The 22,940-nt window shown below is 40.1% G+C and overlaps 2 protein-coding genes across 3 annotated transcripts; both read left to right on the top strand.

Moving 5' to 3' along the window:
* The first annotated feature begins 58 nt into the window (after positions 1-58).
* Positions 59-14,762, top strand: wbp1lb (WW domain binding protein 1-like b). 2 transcript variants are annotated; one of them, XM_071537152.1, is made up of 4 exons: positions 59-364; positions 6,967-7,069; positions 8,615-8,776; positions 10,807-14,762. In XM_071537152.1, exons 1-4 carry the CDS (start codon positions 278-280, stop codon positions 11,655-11,657), a joined length of 1,203 nt encoding a protein of 400 aa, XP_071393253.1. In that variant the 5' UTR covers positions 59-277; the 3' UTR covers positions 11,658-14,762. The 2 variants fall into 2 exon arrangements, with proteins under 2 accessions (XP_071393253.1, XP_071393254.1); XM_071537153.1 differs by lacking the exon at positions 59-364 and adding an exon at positions 5,914-5,977.
* A 318-nt stretch (positions 14,763-15,080) lies between these two features.
* Positions 15,081-21,321, top strand: as3mt (arsenite methyltransferase). Its single transcript, XM_071537159.1, has 11 exons — positions 15,081-15,180; positions 15,454-15,502; positions 16,286-16,413; positions 16,650-16,800; positions 17,124-17,260; positions 17,812-17,881; positions 18,051-18,132; positions 18,247-18,378; positions 19,178-19,317; positions 19,416-19,538; positions 20,544-21,321. The coding sequence occupies exons 1-11, from the start codon at positions 15,164-15,166 to the stop codon at positions 20,649-20,651; spliced, it is 1,137 nt and encodes a 378-aa protein (XP_071393260.1). The 5' UTR covers positions 15,081-15,163; the 3' UTR covers positions 20,652-21,321.
* The last annotated feature ends 1,619 nt before the right edge of the window (positions 21,322-22,940 follow it).

Raw genomic sequence — 22,940 nt, 5'->3', positions numbered from 1 at the left:
TTGCGCACATGGAACAAGTAGAGGTGACCACGCCACACCCAGCCGAGGCAGAGTCCCCTGTACGAAGGAACAGCTTGTGTAACAGCTGTATCAGCCAGTGGCACCGAGAGCAACCAGTTGCGCCAACGCTGTGCCTTCTTGAAATGTCCAATTACGCAGAAGAGGCGGCGCATCATGCAGTGGCCGTGAAATAGTTTAGTTTTTTGGATACAGTTTGAAAACAACAATATTTACATGCGTATGTTTTTTGCCGTAAGTGCAGCCAGTACTTGGAGGAATGAGAGGTGTATGTCCGGCTCTTAAAATGGGATTGTTTTTGCACGTTGTTGGCTCTGTCACCCCCACCGAGTCCGCAGCAGACAGGGTAAGACTGAGCATGGCAAAAACAAGCTGGCTCTCTCTGGGTTGCTAACAAAGTAGCTAATGGTTGCTAGCTAGCTACCTAGCTAATTTAACAAACAGACTAATCGTCAGCTAGTCCGATAGCCCAGTCGTCAGTACAGTATAGTGCATCGGTTCACGTTAGTTGTTGGTTAACTTAAACATTATAATGTGCTGTCAAGAAAGCCTAAACAGGCTCGCTAAATTACTAGCTACGATAGCTAACATTGCATTGTTAAGGCAAAGGGACACTTTAACGTGAATCGCGGCCTTACTGATGTCTTCTGTTTATGGTAGAAGACCATAAACAAACGTAATTCTTAAAGTATGAAAGCAATCTTACTTTGTGGTTGCTACGAGTCAGCCAGGTAGACGTCACCACTTTAGTACGTGAATTTTGTGATAATGTTAACTAGCTAAACACAATAACATCGTTATGCTCTGCTCCTTGTCAGAGGACTCTTGTGGGGCTAAGTTAATCAGATCACCATTCTTAGGCTTTTCCAAAATCATTAATAGATTTGAAAGAGGAATATTACTTAATTCTTATTTTCTAGGTTCGTTTTTTTCTGTATTAGAGAACATGAACTGAAGTTTCCTGACTTTAGAAACAAAGAGTTTGCCTCCTCCCTTCATCTTCATCAGTCACACCATACAGCTGTGCAGATAATAGATATCAAAGCATAGTAAAGGTGACTGTGATAGCATCTAGGGGGAATTTCTGGGGATCATTATACATTTTGCAATTTTGAACCGATGGCACTGCTGCAATATAAAGTTCGTTTGAATGTGATATTTAAGGTAAACTTAAGTCCAGAAGTCAGTATTCCATTCACTGTCAATAAAGTGTCTCCAGACTGTACATTAGATTATATTCTTAGATTCAGATTTGAATCAACTTGAAATAATTTTCCATGTTCAAAAACAATTGCATCCTCCAAGACCACGAGAATACGTTTGAAATCTTAATCTGAGTGGTATCCCCTTTTATTTACTATTTATTTTGCACACCTATAGTGCCCACCAGTATTGTTTTTTGCTGCAGGAGTTATGTGTGCATCATTTGAGTGGGAGCGCTGATATTGTTATTAGTCAATATGCAATACTGTTCCTTTGCCTCTTAGTATCCACATTTGAATTCCACGTTTTTATTTAGTTAGAGAATAACTGTAAACTTGAACACATGAACGCACATGACCGTTACCTGGAGATGCACTAAAATGGAGGTAAATAATGAGTTTTTGATGGTCTGAAAGTGCACAATCCATCTGTGAAAAGGCACACAAGGCAAATCTTGACTACACTCAGAGCATGACACATTTGAAACCACAGGACCGTTGGGAAGAAACACAGTGACAGTATGGACATACTGGAGATGTGGTGCTATGTAATGTCAGGCATTTTAGGCCTAGAATGAGCACAAGAAAGAGGTACCAAAACCCTTTTTCTCATGACCAAATTTATTTCAAGTAGAAGGCTAAATCTAAACTATTGGCTGATACAAAATACCAACCTTTTTCTGAACAATCTCCATTGGACAAATCAAATGTCCTTTTTAGTTTGTGAAAAAAGAAGTCCCTTTGTTTTGGTTTCTGTATTGTCCTATTGTAGCCTGATATTGACTCGATAGACTATTGGTGCATGTAGTGGTAACAGTAGTTTTCTTTTTGACAAGAAGAAGATAAAGATTGAAGTTCCTGAGCAGTCTGTATCTTGTCAATCAAGTGTTCTGCAGAGTGTCATGGGGTGTTACCATTGCTGTAAAGGCTGGCAATTTATGCAATTTGCATTTCCCTGTGGTCATTAATACAGATGATCAGTTTTCTCTCTGACAGATTACCATTATCTTGTCTTGATTAGTCACTTCATACAAAATGGCACTGTCTCTATTTGTTTATGTGTTATCACTAGATAATGAGCTAAAATATCTCTGAAGGTTCACATATAGGCTACCTGCTGAAGTCTAAAGGTCCTCTGAAAGAATCGTGCTAAAATATCTGCACAAGGTTCACATAGACTACTACTAATGTGTTCTGTCAGATTTTTTTCATTCAGTTACAATCCATTTGTTTCCATGATTGTAGTACTGTTAGGGAGTTAAACTGACCAAGTAGAGTTTGGTTTGTGCTTGATTTTTTTTTATTTTTTATTTTTTCTGGACAAAAAAAAAAATTACAGGCACTTATTGAAAATTATTTCAAAAACAATCAAAGCAGATGTATCCTTTTTGTATCACAATTTATTATCACATGCCTAGGGACAGAACAGTATACATACATGTGCTTATTCATACATTCATTCTTGTGTAACCGATGGTCACTGGCTACTGGGAGGCAGTAGTTGCATCACATGGCCCTGGGGCTACATCGGCCCACTTAACATTCACCCCTCCAAACTCGCTCCATACACCGTGATGATCCTAAGCTCAGCCAATGATCAGTTGCTTCTGGTAGACATTACACGTTTAGTACTTCCGCTCAGCCTGACTCAAACTATGAACTCTCTTCTCATCAGCATCACGTGACCACCAAAATTTGTTTGTTAATTTGTTATACATTTCACCGTTTGAAAAAAGATCCCATTCACATGCCAAAGCTGGGATGTTTACAGCAAGGTCCAATATGGCTCCATATCATTTGTATTGCACTTGCCTATGGCTTTCAGGATGGAGATGCACTTCAATCTGCTACTATAGGCTTGAAAGCTATAACTTCTTTCCCTTTCTGCCAGGCAATATATCTGCAACGCTTTTAATTTTTCCGATTTTTATGTTTACCAGTGGGTCAAAAACATAAAATTACCGGCTAACAAACTCACAAAGATGCATTCAGTGGCTGATTTTTCCAAATTTTTGCAGCTGTTCTTTGTTTCTTTGCACAGCTGTTTATAATGGCCAAAAGTCAGAAAATATTGTAAAAACAACTGCTTGATGGTTTGTCTTTTTATGAGGAAAAAATGCCATTTTTAGACTAAGAGCTAAGATAACTCCAGGCCTAATTCTTATACATGGGTAGGTCAGGGTGTTGGCTGAGTGAAAGACAAGTGAATACCATATAGCCTGCTCATGACGTCATGGGTTGAAGCCAGCCGGTGACCTTTGTCATGTCATTCTCTCTCTCTTATACGCTCTCTCTCTCTCTCTCTTACTCTCGCTCTCTCTTGCGTTCTCTCTCTCTCTCTCTCTCTCTCTCTCTCTCTCTCTCTCTCTCTTACTCTCGCTCTCTCTTGCGTTCTCTCTCTCTCTCTCTCTCTCACTCACTCACTCACAGACACCCTCTCTCTCTCGCTCTTGTTCTTCCTCCCTCTCTCACACAACTTTCCTGTCTATATCCATTGTAAACTATCTAATAAAAGCAGAAGTATTATGAAATGTTTTGTTAAAAAAAAAAAAAATCGTATCTCTTCTACATGTAGTCACTTAACTATTTGGACACTGTACCCTTCAAAAAGTAGACATGGTGCAATTTGAAACCAGCTTCACTTCATCTTTGAAGACCGGTGCTCTCCAACCATTTCCATATTTAATATTTGCACAGCTTTGCTCTTGTACCATACGTCTTGCTACAGCTGTTGCAATTAATGAAGGTTCACCAGAAACAGTTGACTCAGTGCATCTGGATATACTGTCAGTCAACAAAAGTGCAGTGAAACTAAATGCTTTATTGCTTGATACATTTAGTCTTAAAATGCAAAATCACCAGTTTTTAAAGTTTTACTTAACCAGATTAGTCATGCTGAGATTTACAACCATTTATCATGTTACTTCAATGACTGAAGCAATAATAGTCATATGACATGAATATGCAAAATGTTGTAATATTAGTCATGCTGGGGCTTGCAGATTTCTTAGAGACACATGGCCATTAAGGTCAATGGGTTCAGACTGTCAGCATGACTGCGCTGTACGTCTCCCTGCCTGAAGCAGGACTGCTGGTCATTTCAGTGTTCCTGTATCAAGGCTACATTGTACTTTTGTAAAACAGCTGGACTAGGTCTAAATCTGGCAAACATGTTTTAACTTTGGGATAAAATCAAGCAACTCATCCAGTTACATGTTTGTTTAACTGTCCGCCTCAGTTGTTGAAACATTGAACACATCCTGTTGTGGAATGTGTGGGATTAATGCTTGCTACAAATGTTACATCAGTGTTTTGTTCTGTACCGTACTGAGTGTAACCTTGATGACTGTGAAAGAACATTTTTCTTATCTGTTGTGGGATAGAAAAATTAATCAGGGGGGTCAATGAGGTCTTTATGTGCATCAGCTAATCTGCCAAGTCCTACAGGCTATGACTATGCAGTGAAGAATGAACTAAGCGCTGTAGCTACTTATCCTGAGGAACAGTATTTGTTAGTCAACTGGGGGTTTTGGACTGTTCTCATTGTCTGGTCATTTCAGCAGCTTCTCATTATTGGGGTTGATTATTTTCGAATACGGCAGTAATTTCTGGCACAGTAATCCACCTTTAATCTGGCACTGTAGCATGAGAGAGGTGGATTGTTCCATTGTAGCCTGTTTGGATGGGAGACAGAGGAATCTAGTCTGTCCAGATTTGCTCAGTCACTGTCTGTGTCTTACACGACAAGTAAGAAAAAACCCGAAATGATTAGTCGTGCCTGGTTTCAGATTACTTCGTTTTTCATCGTCAGTTGATTGATTGAAGCACATGATATCACCTCAGTTGTTTTTCAGGGACACTAGATGACACAAAATGAGTTATATTTAGGTGAATCGCTATATCTTACAGGTTAGATGGAGCACTTCTTTTTTTTTTTTTGGACAAAGGCTGGTGGGCCTATTTGCCTTGCTACTTAGAAAATCCTGAGCTACTCTGCTATCTATATGCAGCACAGGCTATATAGTGAAGGCCTGAACAAACTAGATGGTTATCTGTATTGAATTGCAAAAAGGGCCCAGCCTGCCAAGTGGAGAGTGTATGGTGGAGAATAGTTAGTGAGTCAGTGAAAACAGCTGAAGTTGTTGGAGACAAAGAGAACGAACAGAACATCATGTTTTTGTTGCACAGAGAATTAAATCCGTCTGCATTGAGTCAGAAGAGGGCTGGGGTTTAAAAATAACTTGAAAAGCTTAATAGAATTGATGAGGATGATTGTTTAACCTACCAGGTTTGTGCTTATGTCGACAGTTAGGTTTCTGCTAATCTGGTGGGTTGTGTGAGACTAATCATTCCTGTGTTACTGCTCTTTCTCTCCCTCTCTCTCTCTTTATCCCTCTCTCTCTCAATGTCTTTCTGTCTTTCTCTCCCTGTCTCACACTTATACACACATCCCACCGTTATGTATCCCTTATTATCATGCAGTGCTCCAGCTAAGGGCTCACTCTCCACTGCTGCTTGGAAATTTCCGTAAAGCAATCCTTGTCTACTGTTTGGGCCTTGAGTGGGGTGGGGGTAGTGGGCAGAGAGAGAGGGAGGGAGGGGGAGGCAGGCAGGCAGAGGCAGAGAGAGTGAGTGAGAGTGTGTTTGAGTGCTGTTTGACTTTTTCTTCTGTGGGATAATGACCCATGAGGTAGAAGGACTTGCCTGGGATTTTTGGACCCTGAATCGCCATGCCTCTCAATCTGGGACCTGCACTGGTAATCTATAGGAAGAAAAGATAACCTTACTGAGAACTTTGGCTAGCTAATCATTAATCTAATCCGGAAGAAAACATCTGAGGGATCTACCTGGAAAAATCCAAAGGCCATTATCAGGAGAGGATTGTGATTACATTGCTCCCTTGTCTTTCATTTTTTACTACTATCCTGCTCAGTATCAGTGTTTATTATAGTCTAGCCAATGTCCTTTCAGAATAGATAAATTGTATGGCTCTGATGGATATCAGTAATATGCTGAGTAAGGTTAACTTCTGAACGGACGAAATAGCCATTTGATCTATTGACAGTCTGAAAGTTGAGACAAATGCCTGACTTGAATCTGAATGAAAACAGTTATGCTGAACACCAGTCACCTTCTGACATGTAGATGGATTTATGTAGGCTGTGATGGTTTTCAAGTTTTCATTAGCCTAAGCTAAATTTTGAGTTGAAATTGGTAACTTGATCTTGAAAAACATTTCCCATGTGTTGGCTGTGATTCAAAATTTGAATTTAATATGAGGCTTGGACACTAATGAGATTCTAGCAGCTCAGCAGCACAAGTGGTTAGGTAGCACTTGTCCATTCTGGAGCCATAGCTGAGTATCAGTGTTGGTCCCTAGATACCCACAGGGTTATTATAATTATGCTAAACCTATAACCAGGCATGTAACAAAAAAAACTAGGCATGTAAAAAATGCTTGAGTAAACTGAAACAAAAATGTCCTCCACAGCTACCTAAATCACCCATAATTATTAGGTATTAATTATTATCAGTATATCGATACATATGTTTAATCACCTCATGTAATTCTTTGACTAGATGTAATTATGCATTCTTTTTTTTTTAACACGAAACCTATGAAATAGAAACTCTGGGTAATCAAAACGCTGATTAAAATAAAATAAGAACTGGAGTGAAACATTTTGTTATAGTAAACTTAAAGTCCTTTCGAAGTGACACATTGTTTCTTCTCCTCGTCTTCCAGAGCCTACTGCACTGTGAGGGGGTTAACAACCAGAGCTACATCTGCGAGTCAGGACACTGCTGCGGAGAGTCTCAGTGCTGCAGCTACTACTATGAGCTATGGTGTAAGTACTCTTCAAAATACCTCTCTGTCTCCGTCTTTCCTTCATTCTCTCTCCCTTATCTCTCTCATAACAATGACTAATACACAGGTGTTGACGTAACTTCATTAAACTAGCAGTGTATGTAGGAACCTGACTTAGATATTAGAGGAACAGGGTGGATGACTGAACTGAGGGGTGAAATACCGACCTCCGTCTTTCAGAAACTTGGAGACATTTCATACGCTTTCAAATGTGGCACATGTTCCAAGAAGAGGCGTTGGGAGACAATTTTGCCATTCTCTGAAGCGCTAAAGTATTATTTACATTCTTATTTTCGAGAGAGACAGACTCCCTCGCCCTGTAGTCCTTGAAGTGACGTTCTCCACATTTTTCTGTGTTTATGTAGTGGAGATGCACTAATTTCAAATACACTGTAAACACAAACCGGTTAGGGAGTCGTGTTTTTGAAGGCTCACTCAGTTTTGTTCCCTGCTGCTGTTTAGACTGGATTCTAGATAGAACAATTCCACACATAATTCCCTCATTAAAAAAAAACAAAAACAGGACTACATGCCATATGCAAAAGGAACAGAACGTCCCTGAACGCCCACATTCTCTTAGAATGCTTTTGTCTCAGAATGTTTGGTTTCAGAACTGATAGAACATTCTATAGAAGAATGCTAGAAGTGCTAGAATGTGGTTCTCATCCATCTCCACTGTGTTTTTAGAAGAATGAGAATGCATCTACTAATTTGTTTGCTATGTTGGCATGTGATTAGTCACTTTTTTTTTTTTTTTTTTTTTTTTTAGGATTTCAGCTTTTTCTTCCATTTATTTCTAGTGGGTATTTTCCTGATAGCTCTTCCTTCAAGTCAGAAACTAGAGAACTAAGACTTGAGCATGTGATGTGGCCATGGTGTAAAATATGGGGTTGCTCCATAGAGGATGAATTGGGAAAGACTCAGTCAATGCTTTGTAGTAGAGATAAGAATGGACTTAGCCCTCTCAGAGATAATTGAATTGGTTCTATGCCAGGAAATGCATAAGGCATTCCATACCAGTACAGAAGTATGAGAACTATTCACTGTGGTGGGACCTGATGTTGGTGTTCCCTTTAATCTGAGGCACTCTAGGTTTGTGTTGTCAGCTAGGACATGATAGTACCACAACCTAGTACAGGCACTTTAGGTTTGTGTTGTCAGCTAGGACATGATAGTACCACAACTTAGTACAGTGAAATAATATGGCTATGGCATGGCACAATTATTAATGTATAATCATATTGTGTATCACCATTTGAGTTTCCACAGTCAACAATTGTGTTATAATGGCATATTGGCAGTAATGAACCACTTTGTCTAATTTAGAATGTCAGCAGCTGTGTTTGAAAATAGTGAAAATGTTGACACAAAGTGTAATAAATGAATTTTCTCCCTGAAGTCATAAAGACTAATTACGTTTAATGACCATGATCACAATATCTAGCAAAATAATCATTTTATTCATATTGTTGGAGCCTTACCGTAACCGTAACATTTCAGTGTGTGTCTCCTCTCCTTATCCTAGGGTTTTGGTTGGTGTGGGCCATCATCTTCATCCTGAGCTGCTGCTGCGTGTGCCACCATCGCCGCACCAAGCACCGGCTGCAGCAGCAACAGCGGCAGCATGAGATCAACCTCATCGCTTACCGCGAGGCACACAACTACCCCTCTGTGCCCTTCTACTTCAGTAAGATCTGTCCCAGGCCCTTTGCACACAGCTGCCACATTATGATGAAACTTGATGTTGATCATTCATATCTTTCGCCATGTATATGTTTATATGATTTCTATTGATGACTGATTTCATAGAGGTGCACTGAACCAATATGAGTACCGAGTTCTTTAATCAGTAGATCGGCCGAACATCCATTCGTGCCACCAGTATCCAGTATACCCGGCCTCATTTGTTCAAAATATGCACTGAAAATTGTGTAACACTTTTCAATCAAATAAAAGAAAATGATGATAATAATAATAATAACAATAACAACAACAATACTTCTATTAGTAATAATAACAATAAAATCAAAACTAAGCAGAATGTTCTTTTTCACAAAGGCTACATTTCAGCACTGGTTCACCATGTTGGTTCGCCTACCAGTATCAAGCCAGCTAGAATAAAAAAACCTTTCAGAATAAAACCCATATTGATGAACATGTTGCAGTTTTGAGTAATACAAAGTATCTAAGTGAATGACATGATGTTTTTTCCTTAAAAAAATCAAAGCAGAAAAATGCTATGTTATCCATAAATTCAGTCTTAATTTGCAGTATGTGATTTGTTTCTTAGTGTTGTATTTTTTCTGCTCTGTTGATGTACATGAAAACATACAGTGCTGTGCAGAAGTCTTAGGCACTTGTAAAAAAAAAAAAAATTCATAAAGTGAAGATGCTTTCAAAAATAATGAAATGAAAAGTTTCTAAATATCAAAAAATGTACTATTAAGAGCAGTCTACTGACACACTAATGCAGAAAACAAAAAAACATCTAAGACTAAATTTATATAATAAATGTAGGGTGCCTAAGACTTTTGCACAGTACTGTATCTGTAAGACTATATGGACCTCTGTGAATTGTCAATGGTGAATACAACAGATTCACTATTGGTCCTTCGACCATCTTTTATTTTTTACTTCAATGACAATGGCAGTGTGCCTCCCAAAAAATGTGGAATTTTGACGAACAATGTTAGGTATCAGTGAAATTGACAGACCCTGAGAAGAAAGCTTGTACAGAGACCAAGGAAAAATATTAAGCTTTTTAGAACTACGATGGGCAACCTCAAACCTCAAAATCTGTGTCAGCGGCTTCAATAGATTACCACCTTCACCAGCTATACAAAAAGACTGAACACTCTCTTTCTATAGGATTTTGATACTAGCACTCTTCTACTAGACAATAGTTACAATCAAGTACGTTGATTAAGTATATATGTTGACAGGTCAGTAAAACTGTTTGTCTGAGGCCTTTTAACTTACTATGTGTAAAATCTGGCAGGTTAGCACAGAGAGACCCATGTAGCAGTAGAGCCTCTTAACAAAAGACACCAATTTTCAGCCATTACAGGCCTACCAGCTGTGGAATATGACTCACGCCTGTCTTAGGTCTCAAGTAAAGCTGACATTTTCACACAGGCTGACAGTTTCCTTCATTCCTTCTTGGAAAAAGATGGGGCTTGAACTCTTCTTGCAGGATTCTTTTTGCAGGCTGTCTTGCTAAACAGCAGTTTTTCAGTTGCATCAAACTGAGAGATTTGTCACTAGTGACGAGCAAAGCAGTGGTGCCTGCCTCAAATGCACTTTGTTTGCGCTGAGAGCCATCCCTGGTTTCATTTCAGCGTCAGAACCGACCCTGTTTACATGCCCCAGTTTTCAGGAAACGGCTAGCATTGCCTTCTTGGTCCCTTGCCAATATTGCAACACCATCTCGCACAGTGCTGCTCAGGCCCTCAGCACAGCATTGACCTAGAAATGAGTTTGTTTTAACCCCAAGTGTTGTGACGCTTTTTCCCCCTCTGGCTGTTGTTGGGATTATGTATGGGACATGACCTGGTGAGTTTGGTTAGGTCACAGTGCGGTCTTTAGGGCTGTGACACTTTTTAACACGAGTGCTTTCCTTGCTAAATGTATTACTCTACAGGGGTAGTTGTGTACATCTTGTCAATGAATATACACATTTAAGCTGTTATTTGTCTTTCTTTTCCTCTCCACCTTCAGGGTTTCTCCCAAACTACCTCCTGCCCGACTATGAAGAGGTGGTCAACAGGCCCCCTACTCCTCCCCCTCCGTACAGTGCCTTACACACGGGTCCAACCTCAGTGGCTTCTAGTCCACTGGCCACTGAGCAGCAGGAGGGCCACTGTCCGGTCATCCAGCCCACTCCGGTGCCCCCAGTCTCTGACACCCTGTGCTCCAGACCGAGCCCAGAGGAGCCGCAGCCGCCTAGCATAGGCTTCAGGCCCAAACCTGACAACAAACCTCTGCAGACAGCACAAGATTCAGGCATGATACTACTGTCAGACGGGCTGCAGGATGGGCTCACTAGGGAGGGGCTCACCAGCCAGGAGAAAAGGGGTGGGGGTGACTCCTGCAAGGACCCCCTGCTGAAGGACCTGGGGGTGTCAGAGGGTTGCGCTGAGGACAAAGAGCGGCTACCCAGCGGCAGGAGGAGACGATTCACAGGGGACTCGGGGATTGAGGTGTGTGTGTGCGGCATGCGTGGGAGCGGCGGTTGCGGCGGAGCAGGGGGGATAGGCCAGGAAGGCAAGGAGCTGAGGGAGCTAGAGAGCCTGCTGGGGCGCGAGGGAGACGAGGAGGAGGGGGAGGGGGAAGGGGAGGAGGCCGGCGACTTCTGTGACAGCTGCGGTCACCGTGCTTCCTTTGGCGTGGACGAGGAGCAGGCGCTGGGGGGGCTGGACAGGCGGGTCACGCGCGGGCCGTCAGGAAGCCCTCAGCCAGCTCACCAGATAAGCAGCGCCTCGCTCCACCCTCCCGTGTGCCTCCTCCTCCACACCATTAGCGAGCAGGAGGGACCACACCACAGCACCAGCACTGAGCCCCAGGGCTGAAACACAGTTGATCTTAACACACCTTTGTCATGGAGGGAGAGAGAGAGAGAGCACTTGGAGAGGGGTGAACAGAACCTGGAGAGGGGGTGAAGAAGGCATTGTTTCTGAGCAGATGTTTTAAGTGCTTTCTAAGTGTGTATTTCTATGAATGTGTGCATCTTAGATAAAACAGTTGTGGGTGATGTGAGTAGGAAGTGGAATCTCAACTAAAAATGATGTTGAGAAAGCCTGCCCCTTCCCCAGCTGGAACAGTGGCCTTAACCTGTGTATTGTGAGTTTTGTTTGGGTGATACAAGCCCTTTAACAGCCTGTGTCAATTGAGACTGCTCATACTGCATACACACAGCTCTTCTACGGCTTGTTGTCCTTCTCATACGGAGGAATGTAGCGACACAAAGTTAAAGACTTGGAGCTGGAGTTGTGACGTCAGGACGGGACGTTCACTGCCCAGGATGTATGCAGCACCACTCACTGGGTGCATGCAACCAATTGCAACGATTTTGCAATCCCGTTCTCTGGCAGGCAGGAAAGTAAAGTAAGTAAAATCACACAGAGCAGGAACATTGTGGACGAGTGCAATGTCGAATCACCACAATGTGTGTTTATGCAAGCTGATACTGTACAGGGACACTAGAACAAGACTGTGTGGGATGTCCCATTAGACTCATGCTTCTAAAGTGCTTTTTCAGCGATTAAAAAAAACGCTCGGCCTTGTTTATATTTTCGTTACTCTCTATCTACCCTGCTAGTGATAGAGAGGTATAAGTGCATTAACAAATCTTCATGTGAAGCAATTCCTATTTTGCACAAAATGTATTTAACTTTGAAAATGGAGCTTTTAGCTTAAAAAAAAATCAAAGCAGAAAAATGCTGTGTAATCCATAAATTCAGTCTTAATTTGCAGTACGTGATTTGTTTCTTAGTGTTGTTTCAAAGTACTTTTTCTGCTCTGTTGATGTACATGAAAACAATCTGTAAGACTACATGGACCTCTGTGAATTGTCAATGGTGAATACAACAGATCCACTTTATTGGTCCTTCGACCATCTTTTTTTTTTTTACTTCAATGAACGAATGATTGCACTGTGTGCCTCCCAAAAAATGCGGAATTTTGATGAACAATGTTAGGTATCAGTGAAATTGACAGACCCTGAGAAGAAAGCTAGTACAGAGACCAAGACATTTTTTTTAGCTTTTTAGAGCTGCGATGGGCAACCTCAAACCTCAAAATCTGTGTCAGTGGCTTCAATAGATTACCACCTTCACCAGCCATAGAAAAAGACTGAACACTCTCTTTGTATAGGATTTTGATACTAGCACAATTGTAACATTCTTCTGCTAGACAATATTTACAACCTCCTGATGTATCCATGCAGATTGATTTCAAAATTGTCAACTGGACAATGTAATTTTCACTCTAATCTGGCTCTCTCAACAGATTAAATGCTTCCAAACTCCCAGTAGAAAAATAGATTAGTGATATTAATGTATATTTATTATACTTGATTCCTCCAATATTAACCCCTTATTACACGTAATTTGAACGTGTTTGATCACATAATGGCCATGGATCTTGAGCAAATGACCAGAACTTGTGCACAAATTATTTTTAAGGTTATTTAACCAGACGGGTCAATTAAAAACATAATTTAATTTACAATTACAGGCTGGTAAGAGGCAAAAGGCTGGAGGTTGGAAATAGATCAAAATAAAATTAATTGAGATAAAAATAAATATTACACAGGGAAAGACAGGGAAACATAATAAAGAATCAGATAAAATATTAAATAGACACTTGGTTTGTAGGTGGGCCACTGTGCTCAGACCAGTCGGTGGGTTATCGTTGAATCAAATATCTATTACAAAGAATCAGGGCACACACAACTTTGGGGATATTATTTGAGCAGTGTTTGTTTTTGACGATAGACAAAAGGTTTTTGGCACAGGGAGCAGTGAATGGTACAAGAGTTAACAAGCAATATCTATAATGCAGCACTGCAAAACACAAAGAATAGAGATTGTAAGATTTCAAGCATTGAAACATATCAATATGTTGTCAGTTCAATGGATGAAGCTCCTCTGTGAAAGGTTGTAAGTCTTAATACAATCATAATATAAATCATAATCCCAGTATATTAATGTTACAAATCTTAATGAAGCTTTAATAGATGTTGATTGACGATGAATGTGCTATGTGAAACCATTACACATAGAGTTACAATACCTTTTGTTTTAAGTATATTTTTTGTGTTTGAATCATTGTGTGCCCGCAGTTTGAAATGAGCTTGAAATGGCAGAGGTGATTGTGTCATGCCAAAGCCATTTTTTTTTCATAATTTCCTGGGAACACCTTCAAACCTGCACACATTGCAGTGTCTACAAAGCACAAATATTTCAGGCATTGGTCTCACAAATGCATACCTTAACAGACAATGTCAACAGAAAATGATAGTAGTAAACTTCCAGCACAAGTGTGAATCACACCTAGAAACTTTTATGTGTTTCATGTGAACTTTCTCCTTTGAGAGTTAGCTGATTGTGTTTTACCCATCAAAGCCTGAACACATCCTCAAGTGCTTTAAATATTTATGCTTTTTTTGTGAGATAGAAAATAATATTCTGTAATTGTGGTACATAAAGTACAAAGATGAGCTATTTTTCATAACCTTTTGGAAATTCTTGGAATTGTAAAAAATATCAAAACCACTTTTTCTTTGAAAATTGTGTACAATGTTCTGTGACATGTTTGTGAACCAAATAGTTACTTTAAATTTTGTTAACACTTCAAACATGGAATCATTAGCTTTATTGTTATGGAAAGATTGTTTTCTCGTTATGGGTATTTTTCTGTTGAGAAAAGAATTGCCTTTCTTGAGACTTATCCTGAAGTGAAATGCCTGAAGGGTACATGAATAGTGCATTTGACAAAATAATATAGACAACATGTTAACAAGATCAGGGGCATCTTGCCAAAGACTTTTTTTGTTTCCTCACCAGGGTGTGTAAGGTGGTTTTGCACATATTCTTTGGATGTTCTGTTCATAAGCCATTTATTACAACAGCCAAGATGGATGTATGTTCAATAAACATACCCTTTTAAACTTATGCTGATTGTTATGCCTTTATTCAGTACAGAGTGAGTGATTGTCTTTTTATTGTGGGGTGATGGATGGAATGATGAGAAGAAACCAAGTTTTATAGCGCTGCTCAAAAGAATAAAGACAATGCAGAAAGTTTTATGGAAAAAAATGTAACATGAATGACTGAGCTTGGAAATTGCAATAAACATGCAAACATTTCTTCAGACATAGACAGTTTTGGTTCAAGCCACCCAAATAGTATCAAACTGGACTGCATTTACTGCAGCAGGGTCTAACTGTGATTCCAGGGAGTGAGCGGCAGGGGGAGCTGTCGAGCCGGAAGGAAACATACTGTGCAGCCTGATGATAAACACGTAGAAAGCAATATTTCTTCTGCACACTTTGGACTTAGCCTCATTGTAGACAATGGCTGAAGGAAAGCGGTAAGAATACGTTTAAAAGAACAACCAAAGGGTCGTTTTCAGTTGTCATAGAAACAAGCGGCGTTCTGTCATTCTCAACCCGTTACCTTTAGGTTCTTATTGGTTACTTTGATACGAGCTTTTATAGGCGCGTGTAATAAATAACTTCATTTTAACCTTAAACAAGTGGAACATAAATTGTAAAACGCCGTAGACTGTACAGTTTGAAATGACATGAAAATAGGACATATGATCTTGAAAAAGCGTCATTAAATGTTTGTTTTGTTTTTAAAGAGCGTGTGCAAAGGGCTTCGCTGATACCGCCATTCATGTGGATGTCAAGGTAGAGTGTGTCACTGGTTAAACATACATGTCAGTAGTATATCCTTAATTTAGCTGGGACCCTTTAATTTTAATCAGTCAGAATAGTGTTGTTTCATCCATCATTCATTGCTGTATGGCACATGATGAATTTACGAAAGGACCAATAAGTATCTATCTATCTATCTATCTATCTATCTATCTATCTATCTATCTATCTATAAAACAACTTTGAAGTAGGCTGGTAATGTTCTGTGCACACTACTTCTTTATTTATGCAACAATAAACTCACTGTATGATTCTCATCCATCTGTGGATGGTGAGGTTTTTGACCAAGAGGAGAATCTATGATTCTCGTCTGCGCAGTGAGATCTGACGTAAATATCAGATCAAGAGTAGAATCAGGAAGGACAGGGGATAAGAAAATTCCAGAAAAACATATGGGTTCACTCACAATGTGCATCTAAAAGTGGGAGTATTTGTTGTGTTCTTTTATCTTTCTATTTCACTTGATTTGAACTGCACTAGTTTACTTTTTAAGTCTTTTATCTTTTGTATCTCCTGTCTGTACTTTTGCACTTTTTAATTGTAAATCTTTTATCTTTACTTTATTTTTATTACTCTGTAAAGCGCTTTGAACTGCCCCAGCATATGAAATGTGCTATACAAATAAAGCTGCCTTGCCACTGTACAGCTTACCCAAATTGATGCAGTAAATAACTTGATTTATGAAGTGATTTATGTGCAAACTGATTTATGGGCCCCGATAAGAAGCCAGATTAAGCAGACTCTGTCCGGACTCAGGATTACTATGGCAATGTGCTGAAGAAAAGCTCGGACTTGAAGAGCAACGCCTGTGTGAGCCCGGCCCAGCCCGTCCCTGCCTTCATCCGCCAGGCTCTGAAGAAGGTGCACACTGAAGTCAGCGCCAAGTAAGTGGGCTGCTGGTGCACTTTTATGTGACATGCAAAGGATTGATATGTTTTGTATTGTTTTAGATGTATTTACACTAATAGGTCTAATAGAAGCACAATCACAACGTGGTATGCATGACACAGAACACTGACACAGACACACACGCATATGTACACTCTGACCGCCATTTTTACTCTCATGTAACTTCTTCATCTTGTAGCGAATCCCTGCAATGTGTTTCCCTCTTCCCCAGGTACTATGGCTGCGGTCTGGTGGTGCCAGAGTGCTTGGAGGGCAGCAGGATACTGGACCTGGGCAGCGGAAGTGGGAGGGACTGCTACATGCTGAGCCAGCTGGTGGGCGAGAGTGGCCATGTCACCGGTATTGACATGACTGAGGACCAGGTACATCAGTGCCACAGTATGGCAGGCTGATTGGCTTCAGTAGCCTCTTGCTCCATGCATGTCAATCAAGTTCTGTGATAGGGAAATGATACATTTGGAAAACTCAAGTTAACTCTAAGTGTTAAGTTCAGCAACTTGCCCATGCTGGATCTTGAATGTCTAAATTCTGCTCTCCAGTGTGTAGCTGCACTGCAACACTATTACTACTCATCATGACATCAAAAGCTTCTCATTTGTTGGCTTAAGTATCATAAACTACAAGTGCAACCAGAGATTAGAGGCTCCAGACAAATTGCAAGCTGTCGTTCTGTGTTCTTTTCTAGCTGGAAGTGTCCAGGAAGTATGTGGACTACCACATGGAAGAGTTTGGCTACAAGAAACCCAATGTCAGTTTTGTCCAAGGCTACATTGAGGCTCTAACAGAGGCTGGGCTTGAAGAGAGCTCTTTTGATATCATCATGTAAGATATCACAACATATTTGTGCTTGAGCTGTGTATTCTCTCTTTTCTCTCTCTCTCTCTCTCTCTCTCTCTCTCTCTCTCTCTCTCTCTCTCTCTCTCTCGCGCTCTCTCTCTCTCACTCTCTCTCATATTTTAGTAGGGCTGGGCGATGTGGTTGAAATCAATATCACAATATCGTGCATATATACTGTATATATATCAGAATGTGGCTCACGTATGCAAAATCACATTAAATAATCAAATTAATGTTCATCTCATTGAACCAAATGGTAATGTTAGGTGTGATGTCAAACAGAACTGATATTCCTACCATAGCTAATTTGTCAGTGAGTTTTTAAATAACATTTTCTTGTCATCATCAATTTAGACAGCAGAATTGTGTGTCACAATATCCCAAAACCACCATATCATCAAAATATTATTCCACTGAAAGACAATAAACGATAATATTGAATTATTGCCCAGCCCTATAGTTTAGTACTGTGTAACTATAGAGATACCAATTAAACAAATTTTGATGAAGTGTTTTGATTTTTTTCTGTCACTTAGTTCCAACTGTGTGGTGAATCTCTCTCCAGACAAGAAGCGGGTGCTGACTGAAGCCTACCGTGTGCTCAAGGTACACTTTGTGACATTTGATTTATAGAGAGGCAAAAGCAATAATCAAAGTATGAAAAGACGGTGGAATGCCTCGACAAAAGACAAACATCTACTTAATCATGATATTAAACCTATTAATCTATTTAGTTTGCATAAACGTTCTCTACTGTTCCACTGTTGATTATTAGGACGGTGGTGAGCTGTACTTCAGTGACGTCTACTGCAGTGGAAGACTATCAGATGAGATTAAAAATCACAAAGTCCTGTGGGGTACGTCAGAGTAATATCCTAATACCATAAAGGTCACAGACACCTGCCAAAATACATATGAGAAAGTGTCAAGCTAACACTATTAAGCGGCCACACTGTTCTTTATCTTGACAGGCGAGTGTATTGGTGGAGCGCTGTGGTGGGAGGATCTGCTGCAGCTGGCCGAGGCGGTCGGCTTCAGCCCGCCACGACTGGTCACCGCCAGCATCATCACCGTGGGCAACAAGGAACTGCAGGACATCCTGGGTGTGACTTGTTTGTTTATGTATTTATGTTTCTATATATATCTATATTCTATACTTAAGGTTGCACCAACTAGGAGTAACGGTTAAACTGGATTAAAACATGGTTTATTAATAGATTCTGTCAAACTTTAAACCTATTTTAAGGCTAAACACAATACAATTTAAGCCTTCTTCTAAGTATCAGTTTATTTTTTTATTTCAACCTATTTAAATAATGTTCATCCAAAAAACTGTAATCCAATTTATGCTTTGAAAAGAGGTTATAAACAGACAGGCGAGGTGGTTTAACTTGACAACATTTTTGATTTGGGTGGAGGAAAATGAAAGTTCCTCGAAGAAAATAAGGGACAGACTCAACCCAGTTGAGTTTAATGATAACGCCTTCGTTTTCATATTCTTCCAACAGGCTTTGAGTTACTATAATGTCTCTCCTTCGGTTCTGTTGATCCGTTAAAGGCTTTGCTAAATAAAGCCAAGCATCATCCTTTTTCTTGATGATTATGTCTGTTATCTTGTCCTCTAAATCTCCATTGACTCGACCACGAGATTTTTCTCAAAAGAAAAATTTGAGTTTCTCTGCCAAGCCATGACAACAGCTGATGTTAGATTTCTTCCTTGTAAATCTAGTTTTACTAAACTCTGATTATGACTAATGTTTAGATTAAGTATTGGTGCAACCCAACCCAAGATTGTGAATTGATCAGTTAATGGATAAACACCACTGAGGCGTTATAGCTGGGGTTAGGTTGACTCGTTTTGGGCATTCATTATTTTTTTTCTTACCTGTTCTGGAGGTGCAGGGGACTTCAAGTTTGTCTCTGCCACATACCGCCTGTTCAAGGTCCCTAAAGACAGTAAAAAGGCCTGTCAAGTCATATACAACGGGGACATTACAGGGGTGGAGGACAGCTTCCACTTTGACTGTCAGTACACCTTCAAGGTCAGTAGCTGCTGCAGCGCAACTGTGGAACAGCTCAAGCCACTAAATGTCTTTCGCACATGTAGGTAAATCACGCTGGGTCTTGGTGTGTTTCACAGGTCGGTGAAGTAGTGCAGGTGGACGGCGAGGTGGCCAGCATCCTGAGCGGCTCCAGATTTGCCGAGGAGTTCACTTTCCAGCCATCAGGAGCCCCCTGTGAGCCCTGCGGAGTCAAGCCTAAGGTCAGCGCCGTAACCATCCTATTGAGCAGCAGCTAAATTCTTGCATGTGGAAATGTCTTTGCTTGGTTTTTCTTTGAGCACTAGAGGTCAGTATGCTTGTAGTGTCAGCTTCAACTGTGTGACACACCCAGAGAGCCCCGCTGTCTAACTGTGCATGCAGTCACACACGCATGTGTGCACCAAGATGCATGCCGCACATTCACATACACACACACACGCTCACACATACCCAGTCAAACATACATACACACACATTCACACGCACAAGGTCAAGCAGCTGTCTTGGAGTCATAACCAGACTGTGGAGTCATGCTGGGGAACCTTGAACAGGAAGGAATGTTCTCCTCTCAGCTAATGGAATGCCATCTTATCAGTTCTCATGGTCATTCTGTGCACACACACATGCATCTGCAAACACCACTATACATTTTTCAGTGCGCACCCTGATCCCTAATTCATTCATGATACTTTCATTCTGCAGTTGGGGGATTTGCATTTTGTTTGAATTGGACACAGAAGGACAAAAAAGTAATATCTTAGTGATTTATCTACATCTATCCGACGTCTTAACCTTTGGACTGTCCCTTTGAAGTGAAATCAAGCTTTAGACATTGTTCTCTAATCAATGTGGTGGGTGATACTACGGTGATAATAGTAATAAAAAGCCTTTGGTCTTGTTCATACACTGTGTACAAGCACAGCTACTGTAAAATTCTGATATAATGAACAAACAATATTAATATCAGATAAAAGCCATAAATCAGTAGCCATAAATTCAAAGGCTTACTGTGCAACACCATGTATCCTGATACATACTGTATATTGTACACAAAATTCAGCTTGCCCATAAACAAGAGAACACACCTGAGATATTTCAGAGAAAGGAGTGCATGTATGTGTGTTTATATGAATTCATCCATTTTGGAGGAACTGTGTGAATATTTTCATGGATCTGGTTGTGGTTTTTGAATACCTTATGATTTATATGTTGAATTGTTCATGCAGGTGGGCATTGTGAATCCTTTTGAGTTGATCCAGCAACTGGGGACAGGAAGTCCAGGTTCAGCCACAGGGGGATGCTGCGGCACACAGTCTGCTGCCTGCTGCAAGTGAAATGGGGGAGAGAGAGAGATAGCAGAAAAATGGAGGCCCAACATCATACTGTGTATGCAAAATGATACTAATTCAAATGTATGGAATTGATTATTGCCTTATGTTTTGTCATTGTACTGTGTTTTATTAACATTTCAAATAAGAATTCATAAATGCAAAGGATGCTTCATTCACAGACAAACATGTGGGTGGGGTCCTTGGGATGCCAAGTGTTATCTGAGGTGCATAATTGCCAATTATGTACATAAGATATACTCTATACACTATAATTTTGCCCGACAGGAAAAAAAAAACATGTGCACTCTATATTAACATATGTTTCATAAATCAAATGAAAGCTTTGTGTCAAGGCAAGGTCCAAACACTCATTGTGAGGATTCAAAATGTTTCCATAATCCTGAACTATATTATGAACTGTAGAACAGTGTGGGTCTTCCCCTTGTCACGTTTTTTTGTTTTAAATTTCCCTATGATCTTACGGATTTGAGTTTGATATCCATGCCATCCACACCTTCATCACTGTTTTGCCTTTGCCTGACAATGACAGCTGCTCTAATGTGATGGATTTGTGTGAGTAGTTGATTGATCATTTGTGTGCATAGTGTGAGTGCTGTGACAGTGTTTAGTATTAGCATCATATTTAATTTGAGCTTAACAATAGCTGCTTCAATAAACCTTTTCAATCTTACTTGAATTTCTTATTTAACAAGTACATTATTGTTTTTCTGGGTGAAATGGTGGACTCTTGGGCCAGACTTCTTGTAGGCTATGGAGTGCTTTTAAGCATGACACTAATCAACAAACGAAGGGAAGCTACATAATGTGATTACAAGTACATGTAGAACAAGCATATAGGCCTACACACTCATAAATGTATGCGTGTCATTTAAACACACCTGTGTCTTCTTTGGGACAACACACATTTGTGTTACTTCTCCACACAAGATGGTAATAACGTGTTAAAATGTATTGTCATTAACATAGCATGTTTTCTTGAGAAGTAACAGAAATGTATGTTGTCCCAAAGAATACACTATTGCACTACTGCAGTATTGAACTATTGGCCACTGATAATTAGTCAGCAATACTTATAATAAGTAATATTATGCTATACTATTATGTAATATTATGCTATAGGGGAGATAGTTTTGAGTATCTGGATGAGGATAAAGGCGCATCAACTCGTCCTACGGCTGAATCCATGGGCGTGGGAAGCACGGGGGACAGGGGGGACATGTCCCCTCCAATATTAAAAGATGATTAAAATGTCCCCCTCAAAAAATAAATCACGACATTGTGTTATTTTGCCTCCGCATTGAAAAATAAACCGCGGGACTTTTATTTTGAAACGCCTTTGACTTGCAGTGAGTCGTGCAATGTGGAATGAAGTTGAATGAAGAGAGTATCTCCGTATGAAAAAAGTGCGCCACAAGAAATAGACTTGATAGGGCTTCATATCGGTGAGGAGCAGACAGCAGCCACGGCAGCGCTCCAAACTGCAGCCAAAAACAAAGCTGAATAGATCATGTGAAGAGGTGTCACTCTGGCTCTAAATTAAATATGTTGTAATAACGTGTTCTGTTCTGCAATATTAAAATCATTCCACTGACGTTTTGGCCCGCAAAGGCAGATTGTAAAGAATATAATGGCTTACATTCTGATGCAGGCCTCTGTGGGCAAAACGACAATGGAATGATATTAACTGTGTAGAAAAAACAACAACATTTATATTGTGAGCAGAGTGATGTCTCTTCACTTGATCTGATGGAGCAGAGCAGTCAGCGAGTACAGGGCGGTTAAAGTGTCAATCATAATGAAGAAATTCATGGTAATCAAACGGCAAGATGTCCAGTCAACACTACTGATCAGGTGCCGATAGAGAGAGAAAAGAAAAAAGAGGATGTGCAGCAAATGAAAGGTATGATATTGCGCCAAGGAGGAATAAATGTGTAAAAAGTTATATAAAGCTAGTTTTCATGACTGTCAACAACAAAAGGTCAATAGCTTTGTTGCCACTGCTTCCAAAAAGCACAGACATCTGTCCGTCAGTTATGTAAATACAATACTTTGTCTATTTGCCTCAGTGTCCTGTATGCTTGTAAGTATGTAATCTTTCTCTGACATTGTTACTGCATTATATTTTCGTCTGTGCTGATTTTTTTAAATGGCAAGGTAGGTTAGGCCTAGTTGTTTTGCAGCTAAACTTAAACTTAATTATTCACCATATTGGATGGCTTGCATCTTGTCTGAAACATTTCTTTGCATGGCTCATTATCCTACCGTAATGGA

This window comes from Centroberyx affinis, unplaced genomic scaffold (genome assembly GCF_046629955.1).
Source record: "Centroberyx affinis isolate AG114_WGS23_722 - 3 ecotype Tasmania unplaced genomic scaffold, CSIRO-AGI_Caff_v1 ptg002986l_1, whole genome shotgun sequence".
Classification (NCBI taxonomy): domain Eukaryota; kingdom Metazoa; phylum Chordata; class Actinopteri; order Beryciformes; family Berycidae; genus Centroberyx; species Centroberyx affinis.
The sequence above is the reverse complement of the archived record's forward strand: the minus strand, read 5'-3'. Positions and strand labels throughout refer to the sequence as shown.